At 50.2% G+C, this 17181-nt stretch overlaps 1 protein-coding gene across 1 annotated transcript in view; it reads left to right on the forward strand.

Annotated features, from left to right (window-relative positions):
* The window catches only part of CDCP1 (CUB domain containing protein 1), a 56052-nt gene extending 47907 nt beyond the window's left edge, over window positions 1-8145 (forward strand). Inside the window, exons 6-9 of the mRNA XM_028126816.2 lie at window positions 205-585; window positions 3219-3584; window positions 5634-5721; window positions 7731-8145. Of these exons, the coding sequence (XP_027982617.1) occupies window positions 205-585; window positions 3219-3584; window positions 5634-5721; window positions 7731-8145 (1250 nt within the window). The remainder of the gene's footprint in view (window positions 1-204; window positions 586-3218; window positions 3585-5633; window positions 5722-7730) is intronic.
* The last annotated feature ends 9036 nt before the right edge of the window (window positions 8146-17181 follow it).

Below are 17181 nucleotides of genomic sequence, written 5' to 3' on the forward strand. Positions count from 1 at the left end.
GGTCTGCCAATTTAGGGTGGAGTAAGAACGTGAGAGAGCAAGAGGGGCGGCTGGAAAAGAAGCATCAGGGAGCCCAGAGTGGGGGACGGAGTGGGAGAGGAGAGACCAAAGGGAAAAGCAAGAAAGCCTGGGCAGTCTCTCCAGCTGGGGAGGACGCAGGGCTGGTCCCCTCCCTGCCCGGTACCACGAGCCCCTCTTTTCCAGGCTGCACGGACCACCGGTACTGCCACAGGAGGTCCCACTCCCTCCAGGTGCCTGGGGACATCCTCCAGCTGCCTGTGCAGCTGCATGACTTCTCCTGGAAGCTGCTGGTGCCCAAGGACAGGCTGAGCCTGGCACTGGTGCCCACCCAGAAGCTGCAACAGCACACGCAAGAGAAGGCCTGCAACACGAGCTTCAGCTACCTGGTGGCCAGTGCCGTCCCCGGCCAGGACTTTTACTTCGGCTTCTTCTGCCCTGGAGGCTCCATCGAGCAGATCCAGGTGAAGCAGAACATCTCGGTGACCCTCCGCACATTTGCCCCCAGCTTCCGACAAGAGGCCACCAGGCAGGGCCTGACCGTGTCCTTTATACCATTCTTCAAAGGTAAGGAGGTCTCCCTCTCTATCCCCATCTCCCTGCCCCTTTCTTGGCGGGGCATCCCTCTTATTTTGCTTCTGGGATCATCTTCATTAAGTTGTCAACTTGAAGAGTAGGGAGAGCTGAGTGGGCTGGTCTTCTCACAAGAAATCTGAAAGATGTGTCCTGATCCGGATTCCACCATTCACCTAGTGTGGAAAATCCCGGGAGTTAGAAATAAGACTCTGGGGGCACCTGGGTGGCTCAGACAGTTAAGCGTCTGCCTTCGGTTCAGGTCATGATCCCAGGGTCCTTAGGATCGAGTCCCACATTGGGCTCCCTGCTGAGCAGGGAGCCTGCTTCTTCTCCCTCGCCCTCTACCTGCCGCTCCCCCTGCTTGTACTCTCTCTCTCTCTAATAAAAAATTTAAAAATCTTGGGGCGCCTGGGTGGCTCAGTTGGTTAAGCGACTGCCTTCGCCTCCGGTCATGATCCCAGAGTCCTGGGATCGAGTCCCACATCAGGCTCCCGGCTCAGCGGGGACCCTGCTTCTCCCTCTGACCCTCTCCCCTCTCATACTGTTTCTCTCTCTCTCTCTCTCTCTCTCTCTCTCTCTCAAATAAATAAATAAAATCTTTAAAAAAATTTTTTTTAATCTTAAAAAAAAGAAGACTCTGACAATGGGAGGTAACAGTTGGCAGGCAGCAGGACAAAGAATCAGGTTCAAGCCTTTTTTGGAAGCAGGCAGGGGCTTCAATGAGAGCTAACCAAATATTCCTGAGTCCCAGATGTTTAAGGCGGTAGCATAAAAATCCTTATTCAGACATTTTTGTGAGTCAGCTTTGACAATTTAGAACATGGCGTGGAGTGCACAGAGGAAGGTGGACTGGGGAGGGTCTCCAGAGCACCAGGGTCCTGTTCTCAGCACAGGGGCTCAGCCCCTCCTGCAAGGCTAGTGTTTGATCTTCAGGGTGCTGGGCAGTGAGCGGGGTCTGAATCCCTCCCAATGGTGAGCTCTCCATGGTTGGTTTTCAAAGTCACAGTCGCCATTACAAGTGGCTCAAAGTCAGAGGCCGTTTAAAAATTGACCAAGACTTTTATCTGAGGTTTACTTCGTACTTTGTTCCCAGAGACCTGAGTGGGGAAGGAGAAGAATCTTTGGCCATAAGATTAAGGTCAGTCCAAGCTGCCTGATATCCCCACAGCTCCCCAAGAAACTCCTCTGGGAAGTCTTGGAAAACAAGACATACCCTCCTCAATGTGGAACATTGGAGTTTCATCTCACCTGAAGGTCAGGTGACATGTCTATCGGAGGTCTTCAGCTTTGCATTTCTACCATTTTTCCCAGAAATGGAAGCAGTTTAACCTTGGGAACAGAAATTGCTCTGTACCAGTCCCACCATGAAGCAGAGCGTCAGGTGAATCTCAGCTATGTCGAGGGTGTTTCTGAAAGCAAGCTTTCAGAGATAACCAGTGGTTTGGTGAACTAGCCTGGGTTTTTTTGTTGTTTGGTTGATTGGTTTTGTTCAAAAGACCTGAGCACGTAACCTGAGACTCTAATCTTTGTACTGACCAACAGTCACTGGCCATGTGTGGCAATTTATACTTAAATTAATAATAAAATTTAAAATTCAGGGGCGCCTGGGTGGCTCAGTTGGTTAAGCGACTGCCTTCAGCTCAGGTCATGATCTCAGGGTCCTGGGATCAAGCCCTGCATCGGGCTCCCTGCTCAGCGGGAAGCCTGCTTCTCCCTCTGACCCTCCCCCTGCTTGTGTTCCCTCTCTCGCTGTCTCTCTCTCTCTGTCAATTAAATAAATAAATAAAATCTTTAAAAAAAAATGCTTTGTTCTTAAAAAAAAAAAAAATTTAAAATTCAGCTCCTCAGTCACATTTGAGCACATTTTGGGTCTTCCACAGACACACCTGGTGATGGCTATGTGCTTGGGCAGTGCAGATATGGGTATCCAGGAGAGTTCGGTTTTATTGCAGGTTCGGTTCCAGACCACCACAATAAAACAAATGAAATGAGTTTTTTTGTTTCCTGGTGCATATAAAAGTTCTCTTTACACCATACTGTAGTCTAGTAAGTGTGCAATAGCACCGTGTCTAAAAAAAAAAAAAACAATGTACATGCCTTAATTTTAAATTCTTTATTGCCAGGGTGCGTGGCTCCCTTTGTTGGTAGAGCATGTGACTCTTGATCTCGGGCTTGTAAGGTCGAGCCCCATGTTGGATGTAGAGATTACTTAAAAATAAAAACTTTGTAAGAAAAACAAAACAAAACAAAAAACTTCCTTGCTAAAAAATGCTAACCTTCATCTGAGCTTTCAGCAAGTTGCAATCACTGATCACAGATCACCATAACAAATACAATAATGAAAAATTTGAAATGTTGGGAGAATCACCAAAATGTGACAGAGACACACACAAAAAAAATGGCAAATGCTATTGGAAAAATGGTGCCACAGACTTGCTCAATGCAGGGTTGCCACAAACACTCAATTCTTAAAAATTCGCAGAATCTGCAAAGCGTAATAAAATGGGGTGAGCCCATGGAGAACTTTTCTGTCATCGCAGAAAACTCTAGAAAAGTCTAGACAGGTTAACGTCCATTTTGATTCAGTGAAACATCTTGTGTGGATTCTCTCCCCTTTCCTGCAGAGGAAGGTGTTTTCACAGTGACCCCAGACACAAAAAACAAGGTCTACCTGAGGAGCCCTAACTGGGACCGGGGCCTGCCGTCCCTCACCTCAGTGTCCTGGAACATCAGCGTACCCAGCAACCAGGTGGCCTGCCTGACCTTCCTCAAGGAGCGGACTGGCGTTGTCTGCCAGACGGGGCGTGCGTTCATGATCATCCAGGAGCAGCGGAGCAAGGTGGAGGAGATCTTCAGCCTGGAGGACGAGGTGCTTCCCAAGCCAAGCTTTCACCACCACAGCTTCTGGGTCAACATCTCCAACTGCAGCCCTGTGAGTGGCAAGCAGCTGGACCTGTTCTTCTGGGTGTTGCTTACCCCAAGGACTATGGGTAAGGGCCTGCAAGGTCTTGTGGGGGCCAGGGTGTGGACAGCAAATTGGCAGCTGAAGGGTAGGGGGCAAACCTGGGAGGCAAAAAAAATCCAGAAAACATGGATTTGAGTCCTGGCTGTCCATGAGTCAGCGTTTGCATCAGTAATGCTCTATAACAAACCACCCCAGAACTTAGTGGCTTAAAGACAGCCATTTATTATTGCTTACATCTTGACTAGGCAATTCTGGTCTGAGCTGGGCTTATCCGGGTTCACTCCCTCATGCACCTGTGGGCAGCTGCAGGCAGCTAGAGGACTCTGGTGGTCTTAGCCATGCACTCTCACACGTCTGGGCCCAGCCGCAATCAGCTGAGATAACTAGCTTCCTTGGCTCTCCTCCCCACGCTCCCTGACACTCCAGCCTGGGCCTTGTTCTCATGGCAGAGGCAGAGAGATCCAAGAGAGTCTGGAAGAAGCATACAAGGTCTCTTGATGCTTGCATTAGGAACTCATAGCATCCCTTCTACAGAATTCTTTGGGCCTGGCCAAATTCAAGGGGTGGACAAATAGACTCCACCTCTTGGTGGGAGGAGCTCCAGAGTCACATAGTCTAAGACATGGTTGTGGGGAACTAGGGCAATTTTGTCATCCATCTATCACTGTCGTTTACTATTACTCTCTCTCTGGCATAGGGGAAGGTTCTTCACTCTCTTAACCTTCCTCGTCTTAGAGGGTAAATGGTTATAACGACCTCATAGAAGTATCATTGGGAATTCAAGTGTTGGGGATTCAAATGCGGGGACCTGGAAAGTGTGACACAGAACTTGGCACTGGCATTTTTTTTTAAAAGATTTTTATTTTTTTATTTATTTATTTGAGAGAGAGAATGAGATAGAGAGAGAGCGCATGAGAGGGGGGAGGGTCAGAGGGAGAAGCAGACTCCCCGCCGAGCAGGGAGCCCGATGCAGGACTCGATCCCAGGACTCCAGGATCATGACCTGAGCCGAAGGCAGTCGCCCAACCAACTGAGCCACCCAGGCTCCCGGCACTGGCATTTTTTAAGATTTTATTTATTTATTTGACAGAGACACAGCAAGAGAGGGAACACATGCAGGGAGAATAGGAGAGGGAGCAGCAGGCTCCCTGCTGAGCAGGGAGCCCGATGCGGGGCTCGATCCCAGGACCCTGGGACCATGACCCAAGCCGAAGGCAGACACTTAACAGCTGAGCCACCCAGGTGCCCCAAACAAGCAAGAACTTCTAAATCCCTGTTTGGTGCAGGGCTCCCTGTCTGATTTATTTCCTTTGTCCTTTGTACAACTATAAAAAAAGGACAGCACATATGAAACAACCCTGTCCTTAGCACCCTCACTTCTGACTTTGCCTCCCTGCTTTCCCCTACAGCCCTCTGCCCCTCTCTCCCATGTAGGCGTGGTGCCTGGGTGGACACACCCCACGGTAGGCCCAGAGTAGACTTTGGAAGGGATCTGGTAGGGCCTGTAGTTTGTTTTAGTTCTCTGTCACCGCCTAACAAATAGCCCCAAGATTCAGTAGCTTAGACAACAGCCATTTTGTTTGCTCACAATTCCATGGGTCAGGAATTTGGACAGGACACAGCCACATGGTTCTTCTCTGCTCTTAGATATCTGGGGCTGCCACCAGATGCCTCAAACAGCTAGAGGGTGGCGGGGATGGGTCATCTGCAGCCTTGGTACTTTCAGCCAGGTTCCTGGGTCCATTTCCTCACAGAGTCTCCACGTGGTTGGCTTGGGCTTCCTCACAGCATGGTGGCCTCAGCATGGGCAACCTTCTTACACACTGACTGACCCGCTGCCCCTCAGACAGAAAGTACAAGAAGTTACCAGGCCTCTAAAAGGCCCCAGCACCGGCAAGTCAAGAAGAGTGAAGAAGAAGGGAAATTGGCTCCTCTTGATGTGAGGAGCAGCATGTGTGTCTGGGGAGGGAGGGGAGGGATGGCGGCCATCTCTGGAGACTGTCTGCCCCAGTTCATTGTCTGCCTGACCACCCCCGTGTCTCCTCATCCCTCTCCCTCGTGTCTCTGCTCACAGACCTGACTGTCATCATCATCGTGGTCGTGGGAGGTGGCGCCTTACTGCTGTTTGCCCTCGGACTCATCATTTGCTTTGTGAAAAAGAAGTAGGTGGAATTTCTCAAACTGTCTTCCGCCGATCTGACGCCTCCTTAGATCACACAGACCAGAGCTGTCGTTAATTACTGACTTCTTTTCTCTCTTCCCATTCCTCTCCCAGGGATGGGTATTAAATAATATTGCCAGATGTGAGTTATGCTTGGGTGGGGGTGGGGACAGAAGACGCAGCTGGTGACGTGTTAGCCTGCGGTTTTTACGCAGCTGTCTCAGCAGGAGTCCCCTGGAAATCATTTACTGTCTGCCCATCAGACGGTGGTCATCCGGAGATGATCTTAGCAGGAAAATGCTCACGTCAGACCCCACCGCCACCCCCAACCCAGGCCAGGGCTCTGAGCCTGCGTCCCCTGTCACTTGGAGAGCAAACACATGCCACCCCAGCTGGTTCTCCTCCGGTTTCTTAAATTTTTTGCGCTTCTTTATTGGACTCCAGACAGGCACCAAAAAGCGAGCCCTGTGGGCGAAAGGAAGGAAGGCCCAGTTACCTGACTCATCTCACCTTCCACCCCCTCAGGATGAGAGCTGCTGTTTTATGAAGGCAGAGGCTTGACCTTTTGAGACAGAATAGGGACGCCACCAGATTTTATCAATTCTGCACGTATTTCTGATTAAAGCCGTGAGGGAGAAGGAAATTGCTTTCCTTAGCGCGATTCAACCTTGGAACAAGCTAAAGAGAATTTTTTCTTTTTTATTATTAACTGGGGCTGTGAGCAAACAACCAAAATTCCCGACCCACAGTGAGACTGTCTAGAAATGTCTCCACTGATGAGGAAGGGGCTGCCCGCGGCAGATCCAGGGAAAAGCCTTTTCTCCGTGAAATGGAATTTCCCCACACAGGGGGAAAGGACTTCTTTCAACAAATTATTTTATGGTTTCTCTAGGAAACTTTCTTGTCTGGGGTGCAGTCTCTGCCACCCAGATCAGAAAGCACGGTGTTAAGCACACACTTCTTCCTCACTGGGTGGGAACCAGGCAAGGGGAGGGTCCACCTCTTGCCTCCATCTCTAAACTGCCCCGGTTCTGGCCTGAGAAGAACAGTGGTGGGGACAATCAAGGCTCCATGGAGCACAAAGGAGGGGCATCCATCTCAGGGCTTCAGGCAGGAGCCTTTGGAACCCATCACCCCAGCCAGACACTCAGTGTTACAAGCTAAATGTACTGCATTATTTTTATCTCAGAAAAGGACAGGAAGCCTGTCCACAATTAGTCAGCCTGTGCATTATAGTGTCCATTATGTTAATTGAACTAATGTCCTCCATTTGAATCACTGGTCAGCTAAAAAGCCAGCACCCCAGGCTTTTGGCTCATGGAGATGGAGGGCGAAGCTTTGTTTTCCGTGGCGGAGAGTGCTAATGCCCATCCACACCCAACTACCAAAGAACATTACAAAGCAAAGGTTAATGGTGTTATTGAGGAGCTCTGGCATGCCCCAGCCTGAATGCTGTCTTCTTTTGAGCTCTGTCCCTTTATGCAGGATGTTCCCCTTATGCAGGCTACTGCGTGAAGGGACTGGATACCTCTGCTAATACTGAGTCCCACTGTCCCCAACTCCAGCTAAAAACTAAGATACAGCCTCGCATCCCGAGTCTCCTCTGTTACATCACTTAGAATCCAGATGGTCAGAGCTTCTACCCATGCAAAAGAGGGATGAAGCATTAGCTATGGGAAAGACTGCATCCTAGAGCGTTGACGGGGGCACGACCACACCGGATGTGGTCGGGCTGGGGCAGCACCCTTTCTCATAGGAAAGAGGGGCTGGTTATCAGCTGTTCCCACCCCTGGATACCCTGCATCCACTGTGAAGACTGGAGACAGAGCTAGTCCCTTCTAAATGCTCCCAAAGGACAGTAGTTTCAGTTCCAAGGGCTAAGGGATTTGAGGGCCTTGGGGGAGACGTGCGAGAACCCCGAAGTGCCCCAGTTCCTGTAGGGCTATGCCAATGGAGCACAGCTAAGATCCTGCTTTTCCTGACTCTGTCTTGTTCCCCTTCTTTCAGTAGGAAAAAGAAGAAAAACAAAGGCCCACCTGTAGGCATCTACAATGGCAACATCAACACCCAGATGCCGATGCAGCCAAAAAAGTGTCAGAAAGGACGAAAGGACAGTGATTCCCACGTGTATGCTGTCATCGATGACACCATGGTGTATGGGCATCTGCTACAGGATTCCAACGGCTCCTTCCTGCAGCCAGAGGTGGACACCTATCGGCCCTTCCAGGGCCCCACAGGAGACTGCCCCCCCTCCCCGCCCCCCATATGCTCCAGGGCCCCGACTGCAAAGTTGACCACAGATGAGCCATCCCCTGGCTTCCCTGCTGAGTCTGAGACCAAACTATATACCTTCTCCCACCCCAACAACGGGAGCACAGACATTCCCTTGCTGGACACCCATGAGCCAGAGGAGCCTGGGGAGTAACTTGGACCCATCCCAAAGACTTTGCCTAAAATAGGGCATTGAGACACCCTTTAGGGGTCTCAAGCAGAAATCCTAAAGAGGAATTATATGGAAGGAAGAGCAGGAGGTTTTTCAGGACACCACCGACCTCTGATTTCCAAGGGGATTCATTCCAATGATGGGGTGTTGGAAAGTGATGAATTCTGACCTGGATACAATCGTCACAGTTCATGTCCTTCTAAACTCGGGTTGGGTTGTAAATCAGCCCATAATGAGAGGACAGGGCTATGAGTCACCACATACAAGGTTGCAACAAGCTCTGGATTTGGACTTGGACTTGGATTTGGACTTGGACTTGGACCTCTTCAGGGCAACAATTCCAATCCCTCGGAGCCCATCCAAGGTCCTGTTCCCGCTGGAGCCCCCCGGATGAAAATGATAATGTGCCTTATTATTTTTATTATTATTATTATTATTATTTATTTGGTGGTCCTGTATATTTAAGGAGTCGAATGCATAACCACGTAGCTCTTTTTACCTGACATGGTGACAACTCATGCGAACTGGTTGGATGGCTGGGTTTTGACTTCTACCGACCACTAGATAAACATGTGCCTGTCCCCTGGAAGGTGGGAATAATTTGCAGTCTGTCCAGCCAAAACAGGGTGTGTGTGTTTGAGGGCATTGATAAGCGACTTCCTGGTTCTCCTGCTCCGCGTGTGGTTATCCCACTGCACAGATTTATCTTGAGTCCTAGAAGTAAGAAAAATTTCCTTGAATTGCTGTGTGGCTGTCCCCGCTCCAGCAATACTTCGGCATTTAAAGAGAAATCTAGAGAGTATTTTCAAACTCTAGCAATGTCTAAAAATACACCAGAGAATGGCCACGTGTTAGCTCCTTGTTGCTACTGTAACCGATCACCTCAAACATGGCAGCTCAACACAACATAGATTTCTTATCTTAGGGTTCTGGAGAGCAGAAGGGCAAAGTGGGTCTCCCTGGGCTAAAATCGGGGAGTCAGCAGAGCTATGCTCCTTCTGGAGGCTCTAGGGGAGAATCGGTTTCCTTGCCTTTTCAAGCTTTTAGAGGCTGCTCACACTCCATGCCTCTGTTGGCTGGTCACACTGGGTCGCCCGTGCTGCCACGTGACACTGATGCTCTCCTTCCTTCTCTGCCTTATATGGACCTTTCGCTTATAAAGCCCACTCACTCAAACAATCCAGGAAAATCTCCCCATCTCCGGATCTGTAATTTAATCACACTGAAAAGTCCCTTTTGCCACGTAAGTTAACACAGCCTCAGGTTCTGGGGGATCAGGACATGGACATCCTTGGGGACCCATGATTCTGCCTATCACACCGTCCTGCCGCTGCAAGAGAGACTGGGAAACAACCCAGCCCGCAGGTGTGTTTTGTTTGGCCTGCAGAATCTTTTTGGAAGAATTTGTTACTAACATTTAAAATTATACAATTTTTGCATAAAAATCCAGATCAGGAGATCTGGCCGTTGCTGGGGCTCACACTGTCACCTGGCGGAAGCTGGTGGGGTGCCTGGTTCCCCAGTTCACCCCAGTCCCCACCACTCCCTCTTGCCTCCCTCACTGATGCTGAGCGTCTGTGGCTGTTGATCAGTGCCCCCTCCCCACCCCCAGGGGGTTGCTTTGTTCATAATGAAATGGAAAGTTTAGGACCCGTATGTGTCTCTTATCAAAGGATAAGATGGGCCTCAAGGCTGGTGTGTGTTTCACGAAAGTTTTTTCTCGTACGCGGCCCACATCCCTCATTTATACAAATGACCAGCCCAGCTCCCACGAGGCGGAGTGTTTGCCTCTGTGGGCCCTGATCAATTCTGGGAGGAGAGGGATCCTGTTCTGTCTTGTCGGCATGGTCCAAACGTCAATGTTTCTGTGGCCAAACCTCCTTTAAAAAATAAATGCCCTTCACTGTGTTCAGTGAATTCACCTTGGAAAAGCACTGCCTAGACTTGCTTGCATGTGCTACTTTGCCTCCCTGAAAAGGAGTTTTGCAATCTCCTAAATGGCGTGTATTCCAAGGCCTCTTGAACTCTTTCCAGAAGGAAGAGTTTGTTGTTTGGCTGACACCCTGGGTGCAGCCCCTGGCACCTTTCCCTTATAAAAGGCGGGCTCCTGCCCAGTTACCTTCGGACTCTTGACCCCCTTCCCATGAAGGGCCAGAGGAGGGCTGGGGCTTCCTCCCCCCAACTGCCATTGTATCATGACTTAAAACCACTGCTGGAGACCTGGCCTCAGTGCTCTGCATCCCACGGCCACGGAGTGTGGCAGGCCACCCTTGGCCTGGTGTCACACGTTCTGCCCTTACTTACAAGGGCCCCATGGGGCCATTTGCTTTTAACCGAGAGCTCCAAACTCCACGCCCAGTTGCTACCTTCCTGAGACCTCAGGCGAATTTCATGTTTTCTGAAGCTATGCCTCCTGGAGGTGCCAGCCCAACATACTTCTGACTCTTCTCTTTAAAGCCCAGACCCTACTTAGGTAAAATACGTCAGGGCCGCTGGAAACCACTTGGACACATTTGCTGACGCCTACTGTGTGCCCTGCCGCTGGGTCTGTGGACCCCTGGGCTGCCTCCACGCCTGTCCACAATGCTTGTGGGGAAGCCCAGCTCATACAGGATGGGGCTTAATGCTATAGTCACTTCGCACAGGAGGGGAAAAGTCTCAGGAAGAGTCAGAGCGGGGGGAAAGCATATAAGTCCTTGGGGAATGTAACCTTGGTCAATGTTAGAGGACCGGTTTGTGTGGATCTGAAATGCGTAACTGGGAATAATTTATTTCGTTGTAGATACTTTTTAGGTACCATTTTATTCATTTCCTACACTTTTTTAAATAAACGAATGTACAGGAAAGAAAAATGGGCATCGAGTTGTTTAAATGATTGGGCTATTTGTCCCCTGGTTCGGCTGAGGCCCAGATCCCCCAGTTTATTGTGACAGGCTCAGCAGGGGCTCAGCAGACACTTGTCTTTTCTGTGTGTTTATGGTACCAGATGCCAGGCTTTGGGCTGCCAGTGGGTAACTCAGAGACCAGAGCCTGTTCTGTTCTGTCCTTGTTGAGTCACCATGAGCCTCTCTGTGTGGCCACTCCCAATACCCCCCTAGAGGTCTTGGGCCACCGTTGCCATTGACTGACATGGAGCCCTAAGCCCCATGAGGGTCACCGACCACCAGAACAGAAGCAAAGGGAGGCTGGGGGGAGAGGGACGCTCCAAAGGGCCCCCCACCGTTCACCTTGCCCTTGGAGAAGAGACCCAAGTGCACCGAGGAGACAGGATATTGTTGCATAACAAACCACCCCACACTTTAGTAACTTAGGAACAGTCTTTATTTTGCTCACAAATCTGAGAACTCATCAGGGATGGCGTACCTCCCTGGGCACCTCACCTGCACTCTCCTTTCAAGGTGGTGGCATCACACAGCTGGAGAGTCAATACTATGCTTTGACCAGGAGCTCTGATTCTTCCTCCCTTGGACCATTCTACAGGACTGGGGCCTTTTTCACAACACGGTGGCTGTGTTCCAAGAGCGAGTGTTCTTAGAGCAGAAAGTTGGACCTGCCAGTGTCTGGAGACTTGGGCCCGGAAGCCGCATGGCGTCCCTTCCATTCTAGTCTCTGGGCACATTCATCACAGAGCCTGCCCACATTTAAGGGGAGGAAGCAAAGACTCCGCATCTCAGTGGGAGAAGGGTTAAGGAGTTTGCGGCCATCTACTTCAGTGGGGCTGGGGAGATCGGAGCCAAGTGTCTAAGCCCCTAGACAGCACTAACCAACCCCTTTTCTCTTGATCACTGCGTTCACGTCTGGGCCACATCCCACCTCTCTGGCCGCCCTTTCTCCTGGATCCTGTTCTTGGACGTCAAGCTTCAGTCTTGGGGCTTCTGGCCTTTTGTCTCAGCACATTGCCCCTTGGGGTTCTAACCGTGTCCTCTGTTCTATGATGAGAATGCCCACCCCCCCAAACCCTAGCTGATACCTCCCTGGGCCCCAGACCCACATTTTCAGCAGCCTGCTGGATTCATCAGCTCATACGTCCCCATGTGCCCCAAACCTGATCACCCCAGAGGCAAATTCCTTCCCCATCCCCTTGCACTAAACCTTTAACATGAGTTCATTTCCTGACTCGGCCCCTAACTAGTTGGGTGGCCTTGAGTTGGGTTCTGTTTCTCAAATGTCTACATAAGAGTAAATCGCCCAAGGTCACGTCCATCTCCAAAATGCTTTGACTCTTCCAGTCACCCAGGCCCGGATATTGGACCAGACTTTGGGTCATCCCTGTCACTCACCCTGATTGCTTTAGATTCTTCTCCTCTACCTTCCCACTCCCTCCCACCATACGTCATCGGGTAACGCCCTTGCTCTAACACCTGTACCTTCAGATTTGTCCCTCAGAATAAAATCCTTGATCTCCTGCTGAGGTATGGCACCTCCAGTTTCCCACCTGGTCCTCCTCAGCTCTCCAGGTCTCTCCCTCCATTGAACCCATGACCTCAGAGCTCCATCCCAATGGCACTCAAAGCCCTCAGGGGGCATCATGGGCACTCCTGCCCAATTGTTGGCTCATGCCACTGTTCCCAGACAACACTCTACAAGAAGCTGTGCTACCTACCTCCCCTCTCTGTGAAAATCCTACCAGCACTTCAGTCTATCACAGAGCCCACTTCCTCCAAGAAGCCCTCCAGCCCCACCAAGCTCTCCCTCTAAATGGCAGTCGTCCTTAGGATGCCTGATACTCGGCACTGAGGTACATCAGTCTCATTAGTTGGGAGTTTGTACTGCCAATGTCTTGCTCAGCACGGTTGTGCTTTTCTCGGAGGTAGGAGTCCATGTTTTTGTACTTAGTTCATCCTCCTCGTGTTGCCCAGCACAGCGGGTGCCCGGCAAGAACATCTGTTACGTTCATGGTCAGAATAGAGACATACTGTACTTCAGTGACGACATTCGGCAGGTATCATACTGGAGACGGCCAGACGGAGGGAAGGAATTCAATGCCAGGCAAAGACCTTATGCTAGAAGCTTTCAAGCCTTCGCTCACGGTAGCCTCTGAAGATTGCAGCGGCAATGTTCCATCTCCAGTTTACTGGTAAGAAAAGGAGGCCCGGTGAGATGGAGTCACTTACCCAGGGACGCAAACACGCAAGAGGCAGGGCAGCAAATGTACAGCCTTTCCACCTGCTGTGTGGCTCAGTGCAGCCCCGGGGGGTGGGGGGGTGGGAGGGGACAGCTCCTAGGATCTGGGAATGAGGTAAGGGGCCACCAAAGTGGCTTAGGGCTCCCGTGTGTGTGTGTGTGTGTGTGTGTGTGTGTGCTGTGTGTGTGTGTGTGCTGTGTGTGGTGTGTGTGTCTGTGTGTGGTGTGGTGTGTGTGTGGTGTATGTGTGTCTGTGTGTGTGCGATGTGTGTGTGGTGTGTGTGTCTGTGTGTGCTCTGTGTGTATGTGTGTCTGTGTGTGGTGTGTGTGGTGTCTGTGTGTGGTGTGTGTCTGTGTGTGCAATGTGTGTGTGGTGTGTGTGTGTCTGTGTGTGGTGTGTGTGTCTGTGTGTGGTGTGTATGTGCTGTATGTGTGTGTGTGGTGTGTGTGTGGTGGGTGTCTGTGTGTGTCTGTGTGGTATGTGTGTGTGGTGTGTGTGTCTGTGTGTGGTGTGTGTGGTGTGTGTGCATGCATGTGTGTGTGGTGTGTGTGTGTGTGGAGTGTGTGTGGTTGGTGTGTGTGTCTATGTGTGTCTGTGTGTGGAGTGTGTCTGTGTGTGTCTATCTGTGTGTGGTGTGTGTGTCTGTGTGTGTGGTGTGTGTGTGTCTGTGTGTGTGCATATGTGTGTGTGTTACACAGTACCACCTTCCATGAACTGGATGCTTACTAGGTACGGAGAACTCTTCAGAAGTGTTTCTATGGCCAGTTTGATGAGCAATGAGCACCATCTCTCACTCTCTCCCCATTAAGTATTTTTTCTCTCATGGCCATGACAGCTCCAGGCTTGCTGGTTTTCCTCCTTCCACTCTGGTCTTCTCAACTTTCTTCACTGGCTCCACCTTGCCTCCTGCTCTAAACATCAGAGGGGCCCGTGGTTCAGGGTTCACATCCCTTTTTTTCTCCGCACTCACCCACTTGGTGACCTTCTCCAGTCACATGATATCTACATCTACATCCTGATGGCTTCCAGGATGGACCCACCTCTCCCTTGAATTCCGACTTAATGTGTCCAACTCTACTCAACATCTTCTTTTGGCATCTAATGGGCATCTCAAATTCAAAACATCCAAAACTGGGGTGCCCGGATGGCTCAGTGCATAGAGCGTACAACTCTTGATCTCAGGATCGTGAGTTTGAGCCCCACATTGGAAGTAGAGAATATTTTTTTTAATCTTTTTTTTAAAGATTTTATTTATTGGGGCGCCTGGGTGGCTCAGTCATTAAGTGTCTGCCTTCGGCCCAGGTCATGATCCCAGGGTCCCGGGATCGAGCCCCGCATCGGGCTCCCTGCTCGGTGGGAAGCCTGCTTCTCCCTCTCCCACGACCCCTGCTTGTGTTCCCTCTCTCGCTGTGTCTCTCTCTGTCAAATATTTATTTATTTATTTATTTATTTATTTATTTATTTATTTATTTATTTGACAGAGAGAGAGAGAGCAAGCACAAGCAGGGGGAGTGGCAGGCAGAGGGAGAAGGAGGCTGAGCAGGGAGCCCAATGCAGGACTTGATCCCGGGACTCAATCATGACCCCAGCCGAAGGCAGATGCTCAACCAACTGAGCCACCCAGGCATCCCCCCCGCAAAAAAAAATCTTAAAAAAAAAAAACCTAAATACCCAAAACTGACCTGCTGCTATTACCCCTCAAATCCGTTCCTCCCATTGAGGGTAAGGGTAGAGGAACCAGTTTGCTCCAACTCTGTTGATGGCGGATCTCTCTCTCCAGTTGCTCAGAGTCCCTGAGATGGAGCCCCACATCGGGCTCCCTGCTCAGCGGGGAGCCTGCTTCTCCCTCTGTCCCTCACTCCTCTCTCACTCTCTCTCTCTCTCAAATAAATAAAAATCTTTAAAAAAGAAGGAAAGCTCTACTGACCAAGCCAGCCAGGTGCCCTTGGGCCACCAGTAATTTTAATGGCTCTCCCTAGTTTCCAGGATCCCCCACCCTCCTACCTCCACTGCTTTCACTAGGGTCCAAGCCACCATCACCTCTCACCTCGATGATGCTGTCACCTCCTCATCAGTCTCTGTGCCTGCACCTTTGTCCTCTGCTGCCTTGTCTCAACACAGTAACCACAGTGGTTCTGTTCCTATATAAAGCAGATCTCATGACTCCCCTGCTCAGAACCCTCCGCATAGCCCCTTCTCATTCAGAGCAGAAGCCAAAATCCCTCCTACTACCCGTGAGGCCCTGCTGGACCTGGCTCTATCACTTCTCAAACATTAGCTCTTAATACCTACACCACCCACGCCAAGCCATTGTAATTCTTGAACATTCTGGCCTCACAGTGTTTGTGTTTGCTGTTCTTTCCAACTAGAAGGCTCTTCCACCAGAAATCCCTCTGCTCTCTCCCTTACTTCCTTTAGGTCTTTATTTTTTTTTTAAGATTTTATTTATTTATTTGATAGCGACACAGCGAGAGAGGGAACACAAGCAGGGGGAGTGGGAGAGGGAGAAGCAGGCTTCCCACCGAGCAGGGAGCCTGACGCGGGGCTCGATCCCAGGACCCTGGGATCATGACCTGAGCCGAAGGCAGACGTTTAAGGACTGAGCCACCCAGGCGCCCCATCCTTTAGGTCTTTATACAAAGGGCGCCTCACTACCTCGGTAAAATCCCACAGGGTCCTTGGCTACGCTCTAAAATGTTAAGCCTTCCCCCAACCTGCACACTTCATATCCGCTCCCTTGCTTTATTTGTACTCCTTAGGCATTGGTACTACCTAACAAACTATTTTTATTTATCTTGTTTATTTTGCTCTTCCAACTAAATTATAAACTTCATGGGGCACCTGGGTGGTTCAGTCAGCTAAGCGTCTGATTCTTGATCTCAGTCTAGGTCTTGATCTCAGGGTCAGGAGTTCAAGCCCTGCATTGGGCTTTAAAAAAAAATTATAAGTTTCATGAGGCAGGAACTGTCAGTGTATTTTCCTCATCTTCATTCCTAGTACCTGGAACAGTACCGGACACAGGGTAGCTTCAAGTTCATATAACAAAAAAGCAATAGCTTAAACAAGACAAAGGCTTATTTTGTCACATATAGGACATTCAGAGGTGGGACCTAGGTTCCCATCTTTCTCTGTCACCATCCTGGCTGTGGCCAGGAAGAGGGAGCCTGCTTCTCCCTCTCCCACTCCCCCTGCTTGTGTTCCCTCTCTCGCTGTGTCGCTATCAAATAAATAAATAAAATCTTAAAGTTTGCTTCATGGTCTCATTATGGCTGCTGGAACTCCAGAAGCCACATATACATTCCAGGCAGGAAGCAGAGAGATGGGGAGTAAAGAACTTTCGTGGGAGGGCGCCTGGGTGGCTCAGTCAGTTGAGCGTCTGCCTTCAGCCAAGGTCATGATCCCAGGATCCTGGGATCAGGCCCTGTGTCGGGCTCCTTGCTCAGCAGAGAGCCTGCTTCTCCTTCTCCCTCTGCTGCTCCCCCTGCTTGTGCTCTCCCTCTCTCTCTCTCTCTCTCTCTCTGTCAAATAAAAAAATAAAATCTTTATTAAAAAAAAAGAGCTTTCCTGGGAGCTCCACTTAACTTTTTTTTTAAAATATTTTATTTATTTATTTGACAGAGAGAGAGACGGGGGAGTGGGAGAGGGAGAAGCAGGCTTCCCGCAAAGCAGGGAGCCCGATGCGGGGCTCGATCCCAGGATCCTGGGATCATGACTCGAGCCAAAGGCAGACACTCAACCGACTGAGCCACCCAGGCGCCCCTCCACTTAACTTTTTATTATATCTCACCTCTCTCTTCAAGGATGACTGAAAAATTAGCTAGGCACATTGGTGACTCTGGCAATGTAAAGGTCTATTAGAGGGGAGAAATGAGAAAATGGATACTGTTTAGGCC

This window comes from Eumetopias jubatus, unplaced genomic scaffold (assembly GCF_037043125.1).
Source record: "Eumetopias jubatus isolate StellerSeaLion01/CBP00866 unplaced genomic scaffold, mEumJub1_p1.0 scaffold_1, whole genome shotgun sequence".
In the NCBI taxonomy this organism is placed as follows: Eukaryota; Metazoa; Chordata; class Mammalia; order Carnivora; family Otariidae; genus Eumetopias; species Eumetopias jubatus.